Here is a 20110-nt window from a genome sequence, read left to right as displayed (position 1 = left end):
GGCCCAATATACTTATGCTTTAGTGAGTTACTATGGGGTGGGGGTGGGGGGATGGTGTTGAGAAACACCCAGATTTAAATGTAACCCTCACCACAGTGTACATAACCTTTCACCTTTAAAAACAGCTTTATAACGGTTCAGTGTTTGGATTTATATTGACCCTATAAGTTTGTTGATTTAAAGAGGTCTGTAGTAAGTATTACAGTATATCACAGTCATCCTGCAGCTTAGCATTACAGCACATAGGTAATAATTAGCGTTTACCGCTTACCTAGCAGCCATTTCTCCGAGACACACTCCAGGTCTGGCGGTTTCTTCCCAGGAAACATGCCGATGCATACCTTGGCTGGGCGTAGCGTCTTGCACACCTTACCACCACATAACTGCACCACATCAGAGAGCTTTTCACAAGGAGGCTGGCTGTTTGGAGATATGAAGATGGCAGGCACATTGGAGAACAAATCTTGGTGGTACTCTCCTGCGGATAGATGATGCTGCAGTCTACAAATCTGTTCGAGGAAAACAAATTGTTTTAGTGTACATGATAAAACAGTATCTTTTTCCAATGTAAAACACAAATAATGAGTTTTTACTAAGGAGGAATTTTCAAAGAACACCGTTTCTCTTTTAGTGTTACAGATTTTTTTTTTATTTGCTGTTTTTCACATTGTTGGATTTCAATTTTACATTTCTTCCTCTTCCTATCACCTCTAGTAGGAAAAAGGAAATTGTTTCTCTAGCCACCTATGAACCAAATGTTTCCTGAACACACAGGTTTTCTCCATACCTAAAGTCCCCACAAATAACAAAACAAAATTGAAATATAGGAACATCTGTCTAAAAGATAGTATTTAATAAGCTATGCACACATTTATAACCAATTTTATTACACCAGTGAATCTAAAATATAAACTTCAGAAAGTCTTGATCAAAAATTTCCTCTGCAGACTTGTGTCTTCGGTATTACAGGTTACAAACAAACTCTGTGTAGTCTCATCTTGCATTCATACTCCCTTCTATCTGCCGCCGACTACTTGCTCATCTGCTGGGACAGAAGGATGGGAGTATGACTACAGGGTGAGACTAAACAAACCCTTGTTAATGGTTTCTTGGTAAAGAAGAGTTCTTTAGCCTAAAAATGGTGTCCATATCCTCGAAGTCACGTTGCAAACATGCCCGGTTTAAAAATGAAACAGGACCTTCTGCTTCTGTCTAAAATAACTGTGCGCGTCTGTAGACAGGACGCCAGCATGCACAGATTTCTCATAACACTTAGCACAAACTGTCTAAAATTGTGTAGGTCCCCCATGAGCTGCCAAAACAGTTTGGACCCATAAAGGCATGGGCCCGAACACCTTGAAGAAGTCTTTGTCATGTTCCTCAAACCATCCTGAACAATTTTTCCAATGTGGACAGGTGCACTATCCTGCTGAAAGAGGCCACTGCCATTAGGAACACAGTGACTCTAGCCATATACTTGGTCTGCAAGAATGTTCAGAACATTGCCAAGTGCATCACACTGCCTCGGCTTGCCTTCTTCCTGCAGAGCATTGTGGTGCCATCTCAAAGTGTGTGACACATACAGACCTGGCTGTCCACAAGATGTATAAAAAGACATAATTCATTAGAGAAGACCACTTTTTTCCATTCTGTTATGGTCCAGTTCTGATGCTCACATGCTTATAATAGGCACTTCTTGCAGTAGAGAAGGAACAACATTAGTGCGCTGACAATTCTGTGGCTTGGCATCCCCATACTCAGCAAGCATTATGTATACTGAAACCTATCATGGGCAGCATTATCAGACCAGACAGGCTAACCTTCTCTCCCAACAAACATCACTGAGCCTTGAGTAGCCATACACCTGCAAGCTGGTTCACCAGGTATACTTCCCTGGACAACTTTTGGTAGGTCACTGCATACTGGGACCTTGTCAAAGTCACTCAGATCCTTAAGTCCACTCATTTTTCCTGCTACCAACACCTTCATTTCAAGAACTGACTGTTCACCTGCTGCCTTATATATCCGACCTCTTGATATGTGCTATTGTAGGACGATAACGGACGTTCACTTCACCTGCCAGTGGTTTTAATGTTCAGTCTATAGTGTTGCATTCTGTTGACAAGACCAGAATTGAAAAGGGAGCAACAGCAAGCAAAGGAACGCTTGTAACTCTATTGTGCAGGTTGGTTTTATGCAGGTGGACGCAGTGAGGTTTATTCAGCAATATTTACTGCATAGTCTCGCATACATTTTAATGATACAACACAAGTAAAAATGGTTGCTGAACATGCTGAACTTTTCTCCACTACAATGGTCTCTGTATCCAACAGACCAAGCATCATCCAATGAACAAAGGGAAAAGGGACACTTCCATCAATTTTTGTAAGCACACATTAACAACCTGTATGTGTACAGTCTGCAATATTCTAAATTGAAAATAGGTGGATGATTTTCTGGATATACTGTAGTCTACTGAAGTCACTCCATGAATTCTACTTCCTTTGGACTTTTAGCATGGCAAACAGCCTAACCTAACTCCGTCAGACCATGACGGCGAATGGAGACAGCCCCCTTGTAGTGACTCAATTATATCATCACATATTACACTAATCAATGCCATGCAAATTTTTATGACAATTGTTTTTTTTTTTTTTTAACAGCTAAATCAAAATTTCAGTCTAGTGCAGTGCATCAGTGAGATAAGCGAATATTGTGAAAAAGTAGTAGAAAACAAATCTATCCATATTAGATATCAACATAATTGTACTGGCCCACAGAATAAAAGTATTAATAAGATATTTATGAATAAGTTTTATGGACCCTAAAATGGTATCTCTAAAATGCAATCCACCCTGTTAATTTTTTTTTTTTGCGGATATGATGCGGACCCATTCATTTCAATGGGTCCGCAAAAAAATGCAGATAGCACATCGTATGCTGTCTGCATCCGTATGTCCGTTCCATAGCCCCGCTAAAAAGATAGAACATGTCCTATTCTTGTCCGTTTTGCGGACAAGGATAGGCATTGTTACAATGGATCCACAAAAAAAAAGGATGCAATACGAATGTCTCATGGACGTCATCCGTATTTTTTGCGGATCCATGTTTTGCCGGACCACAAAATACATACGGTCGTGTGCATGAGCCCTTAGACAAATTTATCAAACAGCATGCGACATTTGATAAATGTGACATATGGTACACCAATGCAGACTCGAGGAAAACTGACTTTGAATATTCCCCCACAATCTCCATGTAGATGTTATAGGTTATCCATAACTGGATTAGAACCCAGGCCACCAGTTCTGAAAGGCACAGCGCTAAACAATAAGCCACTATACTGCCCACGTGTCAATTTTTTCTTTTCAGTTTTGGGCTTTTTTGTATTATTGTCTTGGTATATTTATTTTATCACAAGAAGCACTGTATATTGGAACTGAAACGTGTAACGTAAGAGACAATTCTGAGTAGTTAAAAATAAATCCTTCCAGTCAGCCGAGACAAGATACTGATAAATCACCGACCGGTTGGAAAAAGAGAAGAAAGCCATTTGTTAGCTATTTCAGAAAACATGACCGACCCCAGATGAAGAGCATTTTTCAGTATTAAGAATGTGTGGTGAGGTTAACATGAATAATGTTTGGATTGGACACATAAGACTTCCTCTGTGTGCCAAGTTAGTGAACTGTACTAATAGGGTAATTTATCACATCTAGAAGATGTGCTACACCTCTCATGTCTGTGCTCAGCGGAGTCCACAATGACATGTCTCTTTATTAAGCAAAATAAACAACTACTTCATCTTCTCGTCTCATGTCATAACATGGACCAATAGAACGGATCAGCAGGCAGAAAATTTATGGCTAAAAGGCATATCTTACATACCAATCTCCCCCAATGCTTGCAAGGAAAAGCCAGTGCAGAGGAAATACATTTGAAATAGAAAACTTAATTAATTTTAAATTAAATTAATTTTAAATAAATTTTCAAATCAATCAAATTCTACTTCTGTTTTTGTCAGCCATGGCCCAATGTTCATTCTGATATACTGTAGAATACGTCAAAGCCTCTAAACGACCACCATAAGAACGTGTACTAGAGCATTTAATCCCATCAGTTTCAATCCTAGTGGAGCAGAGTGACCAAACAAAAGACATGACCAATCATGCGGACATGCTGGTGGGATAGGTTGTGGACTGCCCGAGCAAAGAACTAATGTCCTATTTTGCTCCTCGTGACTGCTGTGACCTGACATGACATGAGGAATGAGGGAGGGTTGTGCTGTTATAACAGTATTAGGGATATGGAACACAGAAGACATTTATATTTGGTGAGGTGCAAATAAATGATGTTAGAGGTTTGACATAGACTATATGGTATATTGGAAAAGATATTTGCATATTTTTTTTATTGCATTTTTGATCATGTAAAAATGAATAATGACTCAGGCCAGCAGGTGGTGCATTCACACACAACATGAACATCTCAACCAGGAATAGTCAGCTCCTCCGCAAACTCCTTATCCATACATATGATGACTTAAAGGGGTTATCCCATCTTAGACAATGGGGGCATATCGCTAGGATATGCCCCCATTGTCTGATTGTTGCGGGTCCCAACTCTGGGACCCTCACCTACAAGGAGAACGGAGCGGAGAAAGTTGAGGAGGGTGCACTGCGCATGCACAGCCGCCCTCCATTCATTTCTATGGAGCCGTCGAAAATAGCCGATCACCGATCCCTTAGAAATGAATGGGAGCGGTGGCCGTGCATGCGCGGTGCGCTCCCATTCACCTCAGTGGGAGAGGTGGGGAGCTGCGCCTGGTGGTGGACGGGGTCCTCCAGCCACAACTCTCCCCGGCTCCATCTAGAGATGGGACCCGCACCTATAAGACAATGGGGGCATATCCTAGCGATATGCCCCCATTGTCTGAGATGGGATAACCCCTTTAAAGTGGTCTTCTGGGACTGGTCATCAATAACACCCAGCACCCCCACTGATCAGCTACGTCAGGCAGCCACCGGCGCCGGGAACTGTACAGTGGATGGAAAGTTACAGGTAATGGCAAGAGCAAACATATTGTGCTACTATACTCACTGTGTTTCTGCATATCTGTATTTGCCTGTCTATAGTATCCATATCTGACTGTCTACAGCAGGGGTCAGCAACTTTCGGCACTCCAGCTGCTATGAAAGTACAACTCCCAGCATGCACAATTGCTCAGCTGTTCTTTTAACTCCCATAGAAGTGAAAGGAGGATTCTGGGAGCACCAAAAATTGCTGATCCCTGGTCTACAGTATCCATATCTGCAGGTCTGTCTCTCTATCATATCTATGTATCGCGTCTATCCACCCATCGATTCACATCTATCAATACTATCAGTAGTGTAGAAAAACTGTTTTAGATACTTAAAAACTGCATTTTCATGTAAAGTACTTAAACTGAGAAATTCTAAATAATGTTAGAGTAAGTTCAATTCTTTGCAAAATTAGAGCAGTATATACAATTATAACAGTGAGCACATTTTTTTAAAAGACAATGTCATAACTTGCCATTTTTTTTTTTCATAGATAAAACAGACATTGAAATTCTTTCACGGCCCAATCTGAGTCTCTAAAGGTCCCCATACACATTAGATTATCATTGGTCATACCCAGCGATTTTGGCTGGGCAGCAGACTAATGTGAGTGGGGACCTCTCAAATCTCCCCTGACAGATAAACCGGGAAAACTTAAAGGGCTTCTGTCAGCAGTTTTGTACCTGTTGCATGTGCACTTGGCAGCTGAAGTAATCTGTGTTGGTCTCATGTTCATATGTGCCCGCATTGCTAAGAAAAATGAAGTTTTAATATATGCAAATGAGCCTCTAATAGCAACCGGGTGTTTCCACTACACCTGGAGGCTCTGCTCTCTCTGCAACTGCAGCGATCTCTGCACTGATTGATAGGGCCAGGCAGACGGAGAAGAGCCTGTAGGTGTAATGGCAACGCCCCTGTTGCTCCTAGAGCCTCATTTGCAAGCGGCCAAGTGCACATGCAGCAGATCAGCCAATTTCACAGGTAAAATCTACTAACAGATACCCTTTAATTCCAATGCCTGATCCTTTGGTACTGGCAGTAGATAAGCCCCCACTGGAGTTGCCTCCTGTCTTACCATTGAAAACACATGCATGCTCAGCTGAACAAAGCAAATTTATATATAGTGGCGCAATAGCTGTCAGCAAAGCGAGCATTGGGCCGACAGCTAATGAAGGTGTATTAGCAAACTTCAGCACTACAGCTGTTGTAAAACTACAACTCCTATCATGTTCCATTCTCTTTTATGGGATTTCTAAGAACAACTGAGCAAGTTTGCATACTGGGAGTTGTAGTTTCCACAACAGCTGGAGTGCTGATCTATAGAATATACTGTATGCTGTATCGTAATTCCTTGCATTTGGAATGTTCTGCAGGACTCTGCTACCCATGTTGTGGTTGATGCCATAAAAATATAGTAGAAAGGGGTTAAATGGCTTGGAAACGATGGTCTGCACTTTTTACCCTAGGACAGCACGATTCTTGTCCATGGTTTTATTTTTCCACTCATTTTATAAATGGATTTAGTCAAGTAAGATAGAAGAAGTATAACTTGTAAGCTTTAGCTACTATGCCTTATGTATGACCGGCACAGTTTTATTTTTAATTCATTTGAGAAAAAAACACATACACCGATTTCTGATAGTATACTACCTATTCACTAAAACAAATGAGCAAGTGAAATGGCAGGGTACAGCTGAATGTGCCATACCTGAAGAAATTACTCTGTAGGTGCTACTAGTCAACAAGAAATTTCTTCTGCATTCTGAATGTGTGTTCTGTATCTTTTCATGATCAAAAGAAATATGGTGTTAGGCAAATACTATACAACTGCATTTACAAAAAACAATTTAAAGGATGGGATTTAATAAATGATTTTTTTCTGGATTTCAAAACTAGAGATGAAAGAAAATAATTGAGAACCTTAGCATCAGAAAGTCATCATGAGTGAATCTTCAAATAGAAGATCTATTGCTCCACAACTACTTTTTAATTATTTGATTTACCAAGTCTGTTGAAAATAAAATCTGATCAAATTAGCCTGTGTTTATTGTAGTATAGTTGTTATGCTGGTGGCCTGTAAACCCCCCCCCCCCCTCCACACTCCACTATCCCACTCAACCATTAAAAATTGGGGCTAGTGCTTAGTGAACATCTCTGTGGTACTTCTAGAGTTAATCTTTCCCTCTGTCCAGCTGCTGATCAGGTCTCCTATTTATACTGGGGATGTTGGTTTCACAGCTTTTCCTCAGCTCTAGATATTCTTATTCTAGTTCTAGTGAAGATGTGCTTATTCTGTCTGCCCATGCATGAACTCTGCCTGTTTATCGACTCTGATACTCTGCTGCATGCCCTGACCATGGATTTGTTTTACGGATACACATGAACTCTACCTGCTCTGATTTTGACCTATATCCTGACTAAGAGTATTGTCTGCTCTTTTGGTGCTTTGCATCGGTGTCTCTAACGCCTGAGAGTCAGCTGCCAACTACACCTGGACTATACCAGGAGGTAGTGACCTGGTTGGTTCCCTGCAGTAAAGTCTAGGTCTCTGTATATGGGTTAAAAGGTGACTACCAGAGGACCAACAGGACAAAGCCTTGGGTTTATGCCAAAGTCAAACCAGTTAGTTGGCATAGTGGGTCCACACCACTGCTCGTTACAATAGTTAATACTTGAGATAACATTTTTTACTTGAAACAATTTGGATATGATTTTCACTGATATGGCCTGTGCGCACAAGACTGACTTCTTGAAGCAAAACTGCTGTTTCTTTAGGCAGTGAGGCTATTTTGTAAGGGATATACTAAATTAATAATGTTATTTTGACCTTTTTGGGGTATTCCAACAATTTATTAAAGAAAAATAAACTCAGTTTAGAAATGCAATGAAATGTAAAATTGCAGAGTATACGAAAAATTTGTAAATCTGAAGTTTATATATAAATGTAAACAACATTCTGCAGGCAGACTGAGCGGGAGGTGAGCAGACTGATATATCATTTTGTGGGAAAATATTCAGTATAACTTGTATTTTATACATTTATATCTGTGCTCATTCTGGTCTTTAAAGTCAAGGAGGCGGTCCTATCAGTGATTAACAACTATCTCTGTGTACACAGTCATAGAGGAAAAGCTGTCAATAAGTGATAGGACCGCCTCCTTAACGTCAAAGAATGAGCAAGAATTTAAAAGAAAGAAATACAACTAAGGCTACATGCACACGACCGTGGTGTGTTTTGCGGTCCGCAAAACACGGATGGCGTCCGTGCGCGGGCAAGAATAGGACATGTAATATTTTTTTTTCGGGGCCACGGAACGGAGCAACGGATGCGGACCAAAACAACGGCCGTGTGCATGAAGCCTTATACTGAATCTTTATTCTGTGCAAGGTATACACGATATATTATTAATTTATTAATTTATGACCTTATACAGTCCTGATCAAAAGTTTAAGACCACTTGAAAAATGGCAAAAAATCATATTTTACATTGTTGGATCTTAACAAGGTTCCAAGTAGAGCTTCAACATGCAACAAGAAGAAATGAGAGTGAGACAAAACATTCTTTGAGCATTCAATTAATTGAAAATAACGATTAAACTGAAACAGGCTGTTTTTCAGCTGATCCAAATTTTAGGACCACATGCCTTTAAAAGGCCAAATCTGTGCAAAGATGTGGATTCATTGTTATTTTCTGTCAGGTAGTCACACGTTGTGATGACAAAGGCAAAAATGCTCTCCCTTTTTGAACGTGGTCGGGTTGTTGAACTGCATAAGCAGGGTCTCTCACAGCGCGCCATCGCTGCTGAGGTGGGACGCAGTAAGACAGTCATTTGGAATTTCTTAAATGATTCTGAGGGTTATGGAACAAAAAAGTCAAGTGGAAGACCCAAAAAAAATTCATCAGCACTGAGCCAGAGGATCCAATTGGCTGTCCGTCAAGACACTGGACGATCCTCGACCCAAATTAAGGCCCCTACTGGTGCTCACTGCAGCCTCATAACCATCAGACGGCATCCGAGACTGAAGGGCTTCAAAAACAAAAAAGTCTTCAAAGACCTTGTCTCCTTGAACGCCACAGAACTGCTCGTTTGGACTTTGCAAGAGAGCACCAAACATGGGACATTCAAAGGTGGAAGAAAGTTTTATTCTATAATGGGAAAAAATTTAACCTTGATGGTCCTGATGGTTTCCAACGTTACTGGCATGACAAGCAGATCCCACCTGAGATGTTTTCTACGCGCCACAGTGGAGGGGCGCCATAATGGTCTGGGGTGCTTTTTCCTTCAGTGGAACAATGGAGCTTCAGGAAGTGCAGGGGTGTCAAACGGCCGCTGGCTATGTCCAGATGTTGCAGAGAGCATTCCTCATGACTGAGGGCCCTCGTCTGTGTGGTAACGACTGGGTTTTTCAACAGGATAACGCTACAGTACACAATGCCCGCAGGACAAGGGACTTCTTCCAGGAGAATAACATCACTCTTTTGGCCCATCCTGCGTGTTCCCCTGATCTAAATCCAATTGAGAACCTTTGGGGATGGATGGAAAGGGAAGTTTACAAAAATGGACAACAGTTCCAGACAGTAGATGGCCTTCGTGCGGCCGTCTTAACCACTTGGAGAAATGTTCCCACTCACCTCATGGAAACGCTTGCATCAAGCATGCCGAAATGAATTTTTGAAGTGATAAACAATAACAGCGGAGCTACTCATTACTGAGTTCATGTTTGGAAGTTGGATTTCTGTTTTGGGGGGTTTAGTTTTTTTTTGGAGGTGTGGTCCTAAACTTTTGATCAGCTGAAAAACAGCCTGTTTCAGTTTATTCGTTGTTTTCATTAAATTGAATGCTCAAAAAATGTTTTGTCTCACTCCCATTTCTTCTTGTTGCATGTTGAAGCTCTACTTGGAACCTTGTTAAGATCCAGCCATGCTAAATATGATTTTTTGCCATTTTTCAAGTGGTCTTAAACTTTTGATCAGGACTGTATATGCAGTATTTGAGTGCTCAGCCAATTTTTAACTTTTTTTTATATTTAATTTTGTTGGTTGGGTGGATCAATGGGGCTTTGTAGCAGCACCCCTTTGTTAAAAGGTACAGTGAGCCACTATTACCTTTGTCTTTCTTATACTGAATCTTTCCCCACAAAATTATATATCAATCTGCCCAGCTCCTTCTGCTTTATAATATCTGCTGCTCAGACACTATGTTCAATGTGACACGTTCCCTTTAAAGAATATTCTAATACAGAATTATCCAATAAAACATATCCCCATGCCAATTGCTTTTTATCTGGAGTGCTGTCCGCTTTTCGTCTTTATCTTCACGGGGTAAGCAGCTATATCCCTGGACCTAGCACCCGCTAGCATTAGTTTTTTCCAGTGCTGCCATCATTTCCCTTTTTTTTATATATACACTCACCTAAAGAATAATTAGGAACACCATACTAATACGGTGTTAGACCCCCTTTTGCCTTCAGAACTGCCTTAATTCTACGTGGCATTGATTCCACAAGGTGCTGATAGCATTCTTTAGAAATGTTGGCCCATATTGATAGGATAGCATCTTGCAGTTGATGGAGATTTGAGGGATGCACATACAGGGCACGAAGCTCCCGTTCCACCACATCCCAAAGATGCTCTATTGGGTTGAGATCTGGTGACTGTGGGGGCCATTTTAGTACAGTGAACTCATTGTCATGTTCAAGAAACCAATTTGAATTGATTCGAGCTTTGTGACATGGTGCATTATCCTGCTGGAAGTAGCCATCAGAGGATGGGTACATGGTGGTCATGAAGGGATGGACACGGTCAGAAACAATGCTCAGGTAGCCTGTGGCATTTAAACGATGCCCAATTGGCACTAAGGGGCCTAATATGTGCCAAGAAAACATCCCCCACACCATTACACCACCACCACCAGCCTGCACAGTGGTAACAAGGCATGATGGATACATGTTCTCATTCTGTTTACGCCAAATTCGGACTCTACCATTTGAATGTCTCAACAGAAATCGAGACTCATCAGACCAGGCAACATTTTTCCAGTCTTCAACAGTCCAATTTTGGTGAGCTCGTGCAAATTGTAGCCTCTTTTTCCTATTTGTAGTGGAGATGAGTGGTACCCAGTGGGGTCTTCTGCTGTTGTAGCCCATCCGCCCCAAGGTTGTGCGTGTTGTGGCTTCACAAATGCTTTGCTGCATACCTCGGTTGTAACGAGTGGTTATTTCAGTCAACGTTGCTTTTCTATCAGCTTGAATCAGTCGGCCCATTCTCCTCTGACCTCTAGCATCCGCAAGGCATTTTCGCCGACACAGGACTGCCACATACTGGATGTTTTTCCCTTTTCACACCATTATTTGTAAACCCTAGAAATGCTTGTGCGTTAAAATCCCAGTAACTGAGCAGATTGTGAAATACTCAGACCGGCCCGTCTGGCACCAACAACCATGCCACGCTCAAAATTGCTTAAATCACCTTTCTTTCCCATTCTGACATTCAGTTTGGAGTTCAGGAGATTGTCTTGACCAGGACAACACCCCTAAATGCATTGAAGCAACTGCCATGTGATTGGTTGACTAGATAATTGCATTAATGAGAAATAGAACAGGTGTTCCTAATAATTCTTTAGGTGAGTGTATATATTCCATTTTGCCCCCTCTTTATAGATATTCAATTTTGCCCCCTCTTTATAGATATTCTATTTTGCCCCTTGTAACAGGGAGAAAAATGGAATATATATATATATATATATATATATATATATATATATAAAGAGGGGGCAAAATGGGTATATAAATAAATATATATATATATATACAGGGAGTGCAGAATTATTAGGCAAGTTGTATTTTTGAGGATTAATTTTATTATTGAACAACAACCATGTTCTCAATGAACCCAAAAAACTCAATATCAAAGCTGAATATTTTTGGAAGTAGTTTTTAGTTTGTTTTTAGTTTTAGCTATTTTAGGGGGATATCTGTGTGTGCAGGTGACTATTGCTGTGCATAATTATTAGGCAACTTAACAAAAAACAAATATATACCCATTTCAATTATTTATTTTTACCAGTGAAACCAATATAACATATCAACATTCACAAATATATATTTCTGACATTCAAAAACAAAACAAAAACAAATCAGTGACCAATATAGCCACCTTTCTTTGCAAGGACACTCAAAAGCCTGCCATCCATGGATTCTGTCAGTGTTTTGATCTGTTCACCATCAACATTGCGTGCAGCAGCAACCACAGCCTCCCAAACACTGTTCAGAGAGGTGTACTGTTTTCCCTCCTTGTAAATCTCACATTTGATGATGGACCACAGGTTCTCAATGGGGTTCAGATCAGGTGAACAAGGAGGCAATGTCATTCGATTTTCTTCTTTTATACCCTTTCTTGCCAGCCACGCTGTGGAGTACTTGAACGCGTGTGATGGAGCATTGTCCTGCATGAAAATCATGTTTTTCTTGAAGGATGCAGACTTCTTCCTGTACCACTGCTTGAAGAAGGTGTCTTCCAGAAACTGGCAGTAGGACTGGGAGTTGAGCTTGACTCCATCCTCAACCCGAAAAGGCCCCACAAGCTCATCTTTGATGATACCAGCCCAAACCAGTACTCCACCTCCACCTTGCTGGCGTCTGAGTCGGACTGGAGCTCTCTGCCCTTTACCAATCCAGCCACGGGCCCATCAAGACTCACTCTCATTTCATCAGTCCATAAAACCTTAGAAAAATCAGTCTTGAGATATTTCTTGGCCCAGTCTTGACGTTTCAGCTTGTGTGTCTTGTTCAGTGGTGGTCGTCTTTCAGCCTTTCTTACCTTGGCCATGTCTCTGAGTATTGCACACCTTGTGCTTTTGGGCACTCCAGTGATGTTGCAGCTCTGAAATATGGCCAAACTGGTGGCAAGTGGCATCTTGGCAGCTGCACGCTTGACTTTTCTCAGTTCATGGGCAGTTATTTTGCGCCTTGGTTTTTCCACACGCTTCTTGCGACCCTGTTGACTATTTTGAATGAAACGCTTGATTGTTCGATGATCACGCTTCAGAAGCTTTGCAATTTTAAGAGTGCTGCATCCCTCTGCAAGATATCTCACTATTTTTGACTTTTCTGAGCCTGTCAAGTCCTTCTTTTGACCCATTTTGCCAAAGGAAAGGAAGTTGCCTAATAATTATGCACACCTGATATAGGGTGTTGATGTCATTAGACCACACCCCTTCTCATTACAGAAATGCACATCACCTAATATGCTTAATTGGTAGTAGGCTTTCGAGCCTATACAGCTTGGAGTAAGACAACATGCATAAAGAGGATGATGTGGTCAAAATACTCATTTGCCTAATAATTCTGTACAGGGTGTATATATACACATATACATACACACAGAGGGGGCAAAATGGATATATATATATATATATATACAGAGGGGGCAAAATAGATATATAAATATATATATATACATAAAGAGGGGGCAAAATGGATACATATACAGAGGGGGCAAAATTGATATATAAACAGGGCAGGGGGCAAAATCGATACATATACAGGGCAGGGGCAAAATGGATATATATACAGAGGGGCAAAATGGATATATATATACAGAGGGGCAAAATATATATATATATATATATATATATATATACAGGGCAGGGGGCAAAATGGATATATATAACAGAGAGGGCAAAATGGATATATATACACAGTGGGGTAAAAATTGATATATATATATATATATATATATATATATATATATATATATAAACACACAGGGGCAAAATTGAATATATACTGTACAGAGGGGGCAAAATGGATGTATATACAGAGGGGTAAAAATGGATATATATACAGAGGGGGCAAATGGATATATATACAGGGGGCAAAATGGATATATATATATATATATATATACATACAGAGGGGGCAGAATGGATACATATACAGGGGGCAAAATGGAATATATACAGAGGGGGCAAAATCTATATATATATATACAGAGGGGGCAAAATCTATATATATATACAGAGGGGGCAAAATATATATATATATATATATATATATATATACACACAGAGGGGACAAAATGTATATGTGTGTATGTATATATATATATATATATATATATATATACACACACACACATACAGAGGGGACAAAATGGAATATATACAGAGGGGGCAAAATGGATATATATATATATATATATATATATATATATATACACTGCTCAAAAAAATAAGGGGAACACTTAAACAACACAATGTAACTCCAAGTCAATCACACTTCTGTGAAATCAAACTGTCCATTTAGGAAGCAACACTGAGTGACAATCAATTTCAACACCGTGCAGGATGTTTTCACATGCTGTTGTGCAAATGGGATAGACAACAGGTGGAAATTATAGGCAATTAGCAAGACACCCCTAATAAAGGAGTGGTTCTGCAGGTGGTGACCACAGACCACTTCTCAGTTCCTATGCTTCCTGGCTGATGTTTTGGTCACTTTTGAATGCTGGCGGTGCTTTCACTCTAGTGGTAGCATGAGACGGAGTCTACAACCCACACAAGTGGCTCAGGTAGTGCAACTTATCCAGGATGGCACATCAATGCGAGCTGTGGCAAGAAGGTTTGCTGTGTCTGTCAGCGTAGTGTCCAGAGCATGGAAGCGCTACCAGGAGACAGGCCAGTACATCAGGAGACGTGGAGGAGGCCGTAGGAGGGCAACAACCCAGCAGCAGGACCGCTACCTCCGCCTTAGTGCAAGGAGGAACAGGAGGAGCACTGCCAGAGCCCTGAAAAATGACCTCCAGCAGGCCACAAATGTGAATCTGCTCAAACGGTCAGAAACAGACTCCATGAGGGTGATATGAGGGCTCGACGTCCACAGGTGGGGGTTGTGCTTACAGCCTAACACCGTGCAGGACGTTTGGCATTTGCCAGAGAACACCAAGATTGGCAAATTCGTGCTCTTCACAGATGAAAGCAGGTTCACACTGAGCACATGTGACAGACGTGACAGAGTCTGGAGACGCCGTGGAGAACGTTCTGCTGCCTGCAACATCCTACAGCATGACCGGTTTGGCATTGGGTCAGTAATGGTGTGGGGTAGCATTTCTTTGGAGGGCCGCACAGCCCTCCATGTGCTCGCCAGAGGTAGCCTGACTGCCATTAGGTACCGAGATGAGATCCTCAGACCCCTTGTGAGACCATATGCTGGTGCGGTTGGCCCTGGGTTCCTCCTAATGCAAGACAATGCTAGACCTCATGTGGCTGGAGTGTGTCAGCAGTTCCTGCAAGACGAAGGCATTGATGCTATGGACTGGCCCGCCCGTTCCCCAGACCTGAATCCAATTGAGCACATCTGGGACATCATGTCTCGCTCTATCCACCAACGTCACATTGCACCACAGACTCTCCAGGAGTTGGCAGATGCTTTAGTCCAGGTCTGGGAGGAGATCCCTAAGGAGACCGTCCGCCACCTCATCAGGAGCATGCACAGGCGTTGTAGGGAGGTCATACAGGCACGTGGAGGCCACACACACTACTGAGCCTCATTTTGACTTGTTTTAAGGACATTACAGCAAAGTTGGATCAGCCTGTAGTGTGTTTTTCCACTTTAATTTTGAGTGTGACTCCAAATCCAGACCTCCATGGGTTGAAAAATTTGATTTCCATTTTTTTATTTTTGTGTGATTTTGTTGTCAGCACATTCAACTATGTAAAGAACAAAGTATTTCAGAAGAATATTTAATTATCTCAGATCTAGGATGTGTTATTTTTGTGTTCCCTTTATTTTTTTTGAGCAGTGTATATATATATATATATATATATATATATATATATATAGGGCAAAATGAAATATATGCAGGGGAAAAATGAAACATATACAGAGGCGGCAAAATGGATATATCTACAGGGGGGCAAAATAGATATATATATATATATATATATATATACAGGGGGAAAAATATATATATATACAGGGGGCAAAATGGAATATATACAGAGTGGGCAAAATGGAATATATACAGAGGGGGCAAAATGGATATATATATACAGAGGGTCCAAAATGGATATGGATATATATATATATATATATATATATATATATATAAAGTAAAAAAATAGAAGAGCAGCACACAATATATCAGCAGGTGCAATACCTTGAAAAGGGCCACGGGACCTGGTCCAAATTAGATATACAGAAGGAAAAATCCAAGGCAGCACACAAGTTATCCGTGAAAAAAAGGGTGTTTATTGACCCATGTGGACAGCAACGTTTCAGCTCTCTCACTGGAGCCTTTGACAAAGGCTCCAGTGAGAGAGCTGAAACGTTGCTGTCCACATGGGTCAATAAACACCCTTTTTTTCACGGATAACTTGTGTGCTGCCTTGGATTTTTCCTTCTGTATATATATATATATATACACACACACACACACACACACAGAGGGGCCAAAATGGAATATATACAGAGGGGCCAAAATGGAATATATACAGAGGGGCCAAAAATGGAATATATACAGAGGGGCCAAAAATGCAATATATACGGTGAGAGAGAGTTTTTCACATTTTAACTGAGTACCTTTACATGTGGAGTACCTTCTGATGCTGCCAGAATTTTTCTTTTCTTGAAAGATCCCTAGTCTGCCCCGCTGTGATCCCCCAAAGTTTTGGCACCCAATATGTTAATACCGAGCATCAATACAGGGAGGAAGAGATGCCAGCGTTTCTCAGTGGGTGTCTCCTTCTCCCCAGCTATGATGCAGTCCACTGCCATTGGACCGCTCAGTAGTAATATATTGGGCACCAAAACTTTAGGGGATAACAGCAGGGCAGGCAAAGGGTCTTTAAAAGAAAAAATCTGGCAACATCAGTGGAGGGTACTCCACATGTAAAGGTACACAAAAAAACTGTGAAGGGTCCTCTTTAACAAGGATCTTCTTTCATATAGTTATCTGTAAGACTGGGTTCATATCAGCATTAGCCTTTCCGTTCTTCTCCATTATAGGAACAAAAGGATGTAAAGAACGGATTTGCCACATAACTGAGCCGAACGGAGCCTACGGACCCTATAGACTATAATGGATCCGTTAGCTTTCCTCTAAGGTTTTTGAAGCCGAGACAAAAGTCCTGCGTGTAGGAAACCTAACGGACTGCATTATAGTTTAAGGGGTCCGTAGGCTCGGCTCAGTTTTGTAATGGATCTGTCCTTTCCGTTTTTCTGTTCCTATAATGAAGTAGTGCCTCCCCAACAACTGGGGTGTGGCCCACCAGTGAGGTCTGTTTCTCAGTTTGAGAAGAACTGTTTTAGGCCTAGTTCACACGAACGTGTGTGATCCGTGGCCGTATTGCGGGCCGCAATACACGGCCACAGTTCCGTGTGCATTCCGCATCACGGATGCGGACCCATTCACTTCAATGGGTCCGCAAATCCGGAATTGCGGAACGGCCGCACGGAACGGGACCCCTCGGAACTACGGAGTGCTTCCGTGGGGTTGCGTCCCGTACTTCCGTTCCGCAAAAAGATAGAACATGTGCTATCTTTTTGCGGAACGGGCGGATCGCGGACCCATTAAAGTGAATGGGTTTGCGATCCGATGCGGCTGACCCACGGCCGGCGATCGTGCATTGCGGCCCGCAATGTGAACTAGGCCTTATGCTGTTTTTGCAATCTCAAAGTATTTATACTGATAGCTTTAAAACTCAGGCTTTTTTCATATTTAATTTGCAGATTATATAAATTTGTGTAGCAGCAACTAACATAATCCACCATAATGTCATTTTACCATCATATGAGTGGCTCACAAAAGAGCAAAAAAAAAAAGGGAAGATGAACAAAAAATTCAGAAACTACCAAAAATAAGCAGCTATTTTTCACAGGTGGTTGCTGGTGGTTTTGCAACTACGGTACTGAGACCATAACTGGTCAGTGTGAGGAGATAAGTGAGAGACCTTCTACTGCTACAGTGACTGAAAGCTCTTAGTCGTTGATGGAGGTGATTAGTACCCACAGTGAAACATGTAGCTTCAGCCCTAGCATTGAAGAAGTGGAGCCACATACAAGTGCCAGCATATCTGAAGTACAAGAAACTGTAGAAAGAGAAGACACTGGCACTGTCTGTATAGAACATACAGTACTTTACTTGAAGAAATGTATGTTACAGATAGGGGACATTTTCCCATTACAATAACAGACCCCAACATAAAAAAATGGCCCCTGGAGACCTAAAGGGCTATTTCCCAGAGATAACAATAACAGGTGTTTCTTTGAGAACTACTATGACAGACTTAAGCAGGCCATAATATTCCAGTCATGTGGTTATGCTACTCTCCAAAGCTAAACGTTGCTTATTGCGAGCCATGCTGGTTATTTGGTGATCGTAAAGAATTAGGCTTTGAACCAACATGGGCTAAAGGAATCCAAAAATGGCAAAGGCTCTCAGCCAAAATACAAATTCATGAAGCTTCCCAAGCTTGTATATGACCAATGGAGGAGAAAAAAAATAATAGATGAGGAGACTGCTAAATAAATTTTAAAAGAGAAAAACTTTTAACATAGTAACATAGTACATAAGGCCAAAAAAAGACATTTGTCCATTCAGTTCGGCCTGTTATCCTGCAAGTTGATCCAGAGGAAGGCAAAAAAACAAACCTCTGAGGTAGAAGCCAATTTTCCCCACTTTAGGGGAATAAAAAATTCCTTCCAGACTCCAATCAGGCAATCAGACTAACTCCCTGGATCAATGACCCCTCTCTAGTAGCCATAGCCTGTAATATTATTACGCTCCAGAAATACATCCAGGCCCCTCTTGAATTCCTTTATTGTACTCACCACCTCCTCAGGCAGAGAGTTCCATAGTCTCACTGCTCTTACCGTAAAGAATCCTTTTCTATGTTTGTGTACAAACCTTTTGCCGACAAGTCCTTCATAGAATAACCAATGTGACCCTAACCATGGTAAAGTCTAATCTAGATTTCTGTGGTCACATAGAAAAAATAGGAGAGAGTAATAATGGCAACTTTCTCTCAGTTGTAGAGCTGCTCGCAGAATATGACCATATTTTGAAGGAGCTACTCCAGTTACCTCAGGGCACAGCTAAATACCTAAGCCCCAAAATACAAAATTAAATAATAGATATCCTTGCAAAAAAAGTTGAATAAGGCATTGTGAGTAAAATTAAAGCCTCCAATTGTTTTTCCATAATTATGGACACAACACAAGATGTTTTCAAAGTTCACCAATTAAGTCAAATATTCCGATATGTGACTGTAAGCAGAGACAAAAGCCAAAGGGCAACTGCTATAAATATACAAGCAGCTTTTAGGTGTTCATGTCGTAGAAGACCCTAGTGCTGCAGGAATTGAAAATTACATCATAAAATGTATAGAAAGTAGAGGTTTGCAGCTATCAAAATGTCAGGGGCAGGGTTATGATGATGCTGCCACCATGATTGGAGTATACTCAGGTGTTCAAACTAGCATTCAAAAGAAAGAGAGAAATGCCTTATAGATTCACTGTGCAGCCCACAATCATAATTTAGTTCTACAAGATGCTGTGAGCCACGTACCTGAGGTGTCAAGATTTTTTGAGGTGACACAGAGTTTGTATGTTTTTTTTGGAGAAATTATCACCCGATGGTCTGTTCTTCAGTCACTAACCACAGAATCCTCTGTGACCCTAAAAAGATTGTGCCCTACATGATGGTCATCCCGCTAGGACTCACTGATTGCCCTAAGCTTCCGGTTTGTTGATGTCCTTAAGGCAGTGTCTAAATTAATATTGACTTCTACCAAAAGTAAAGAGAGGGAAGAGGGCAGGGTCCTTAGGAATAAAATTGAATATTAAGTTTGTCTTCCTACTTGTTCTACAGAACAAAATTCTAGACATGATAAATGCAATATCAAAGGTTCTGCAGTCAGAACATATGGATCTGTGCAATGCTGCCCATTTAATTCATAATGCCATTGAAGCTCTTAGCTACAGAAACAAATTTGAAGATGCTAAAACAACTGCCATCACACTCGCAGAG

General features: G+C 41.1%; 1 protein-coding gene across 1 annotated transcript in view; it reads right to left on the bottom strand.

Moving 5' to 3' along the window:
• The window catches only part of MCPH1 (microcephalin 1), a 298662-nt gene that overhangs the window by 7133 nt on the left and 271419 nt on the right, over nt 1–20110 (bottom strand). The window contains exon 13 of the mRNA XM_040428547.1: nt 272–509. Within this exon, the coding sequence (XP_040284481.1) occupies nt 272–509 (238 nt within the window). The remainder of the gene's footprint in view (nt 1–271; nt 510–20110) is intronic.

The sequence above is a fragment of the Bufo bufo genome, chromosome 4 (assembly GCF_905171765.1).
Source record: "Bufo bufo chromosome 4, aBufBuf1.1, whole genome shotgun sequence".
Taxonomy (NCBI): domain Eukaryota; kingdom Metazoa; phylum Chordata; class Amphibia; order Anura; family Bufonidae; genus Bufo; species Bufo bufo.
Note: the sequence above shows the minus strand (reverse complement) of the source record. Positions and strands in the feature narration are given on the sequence as shown.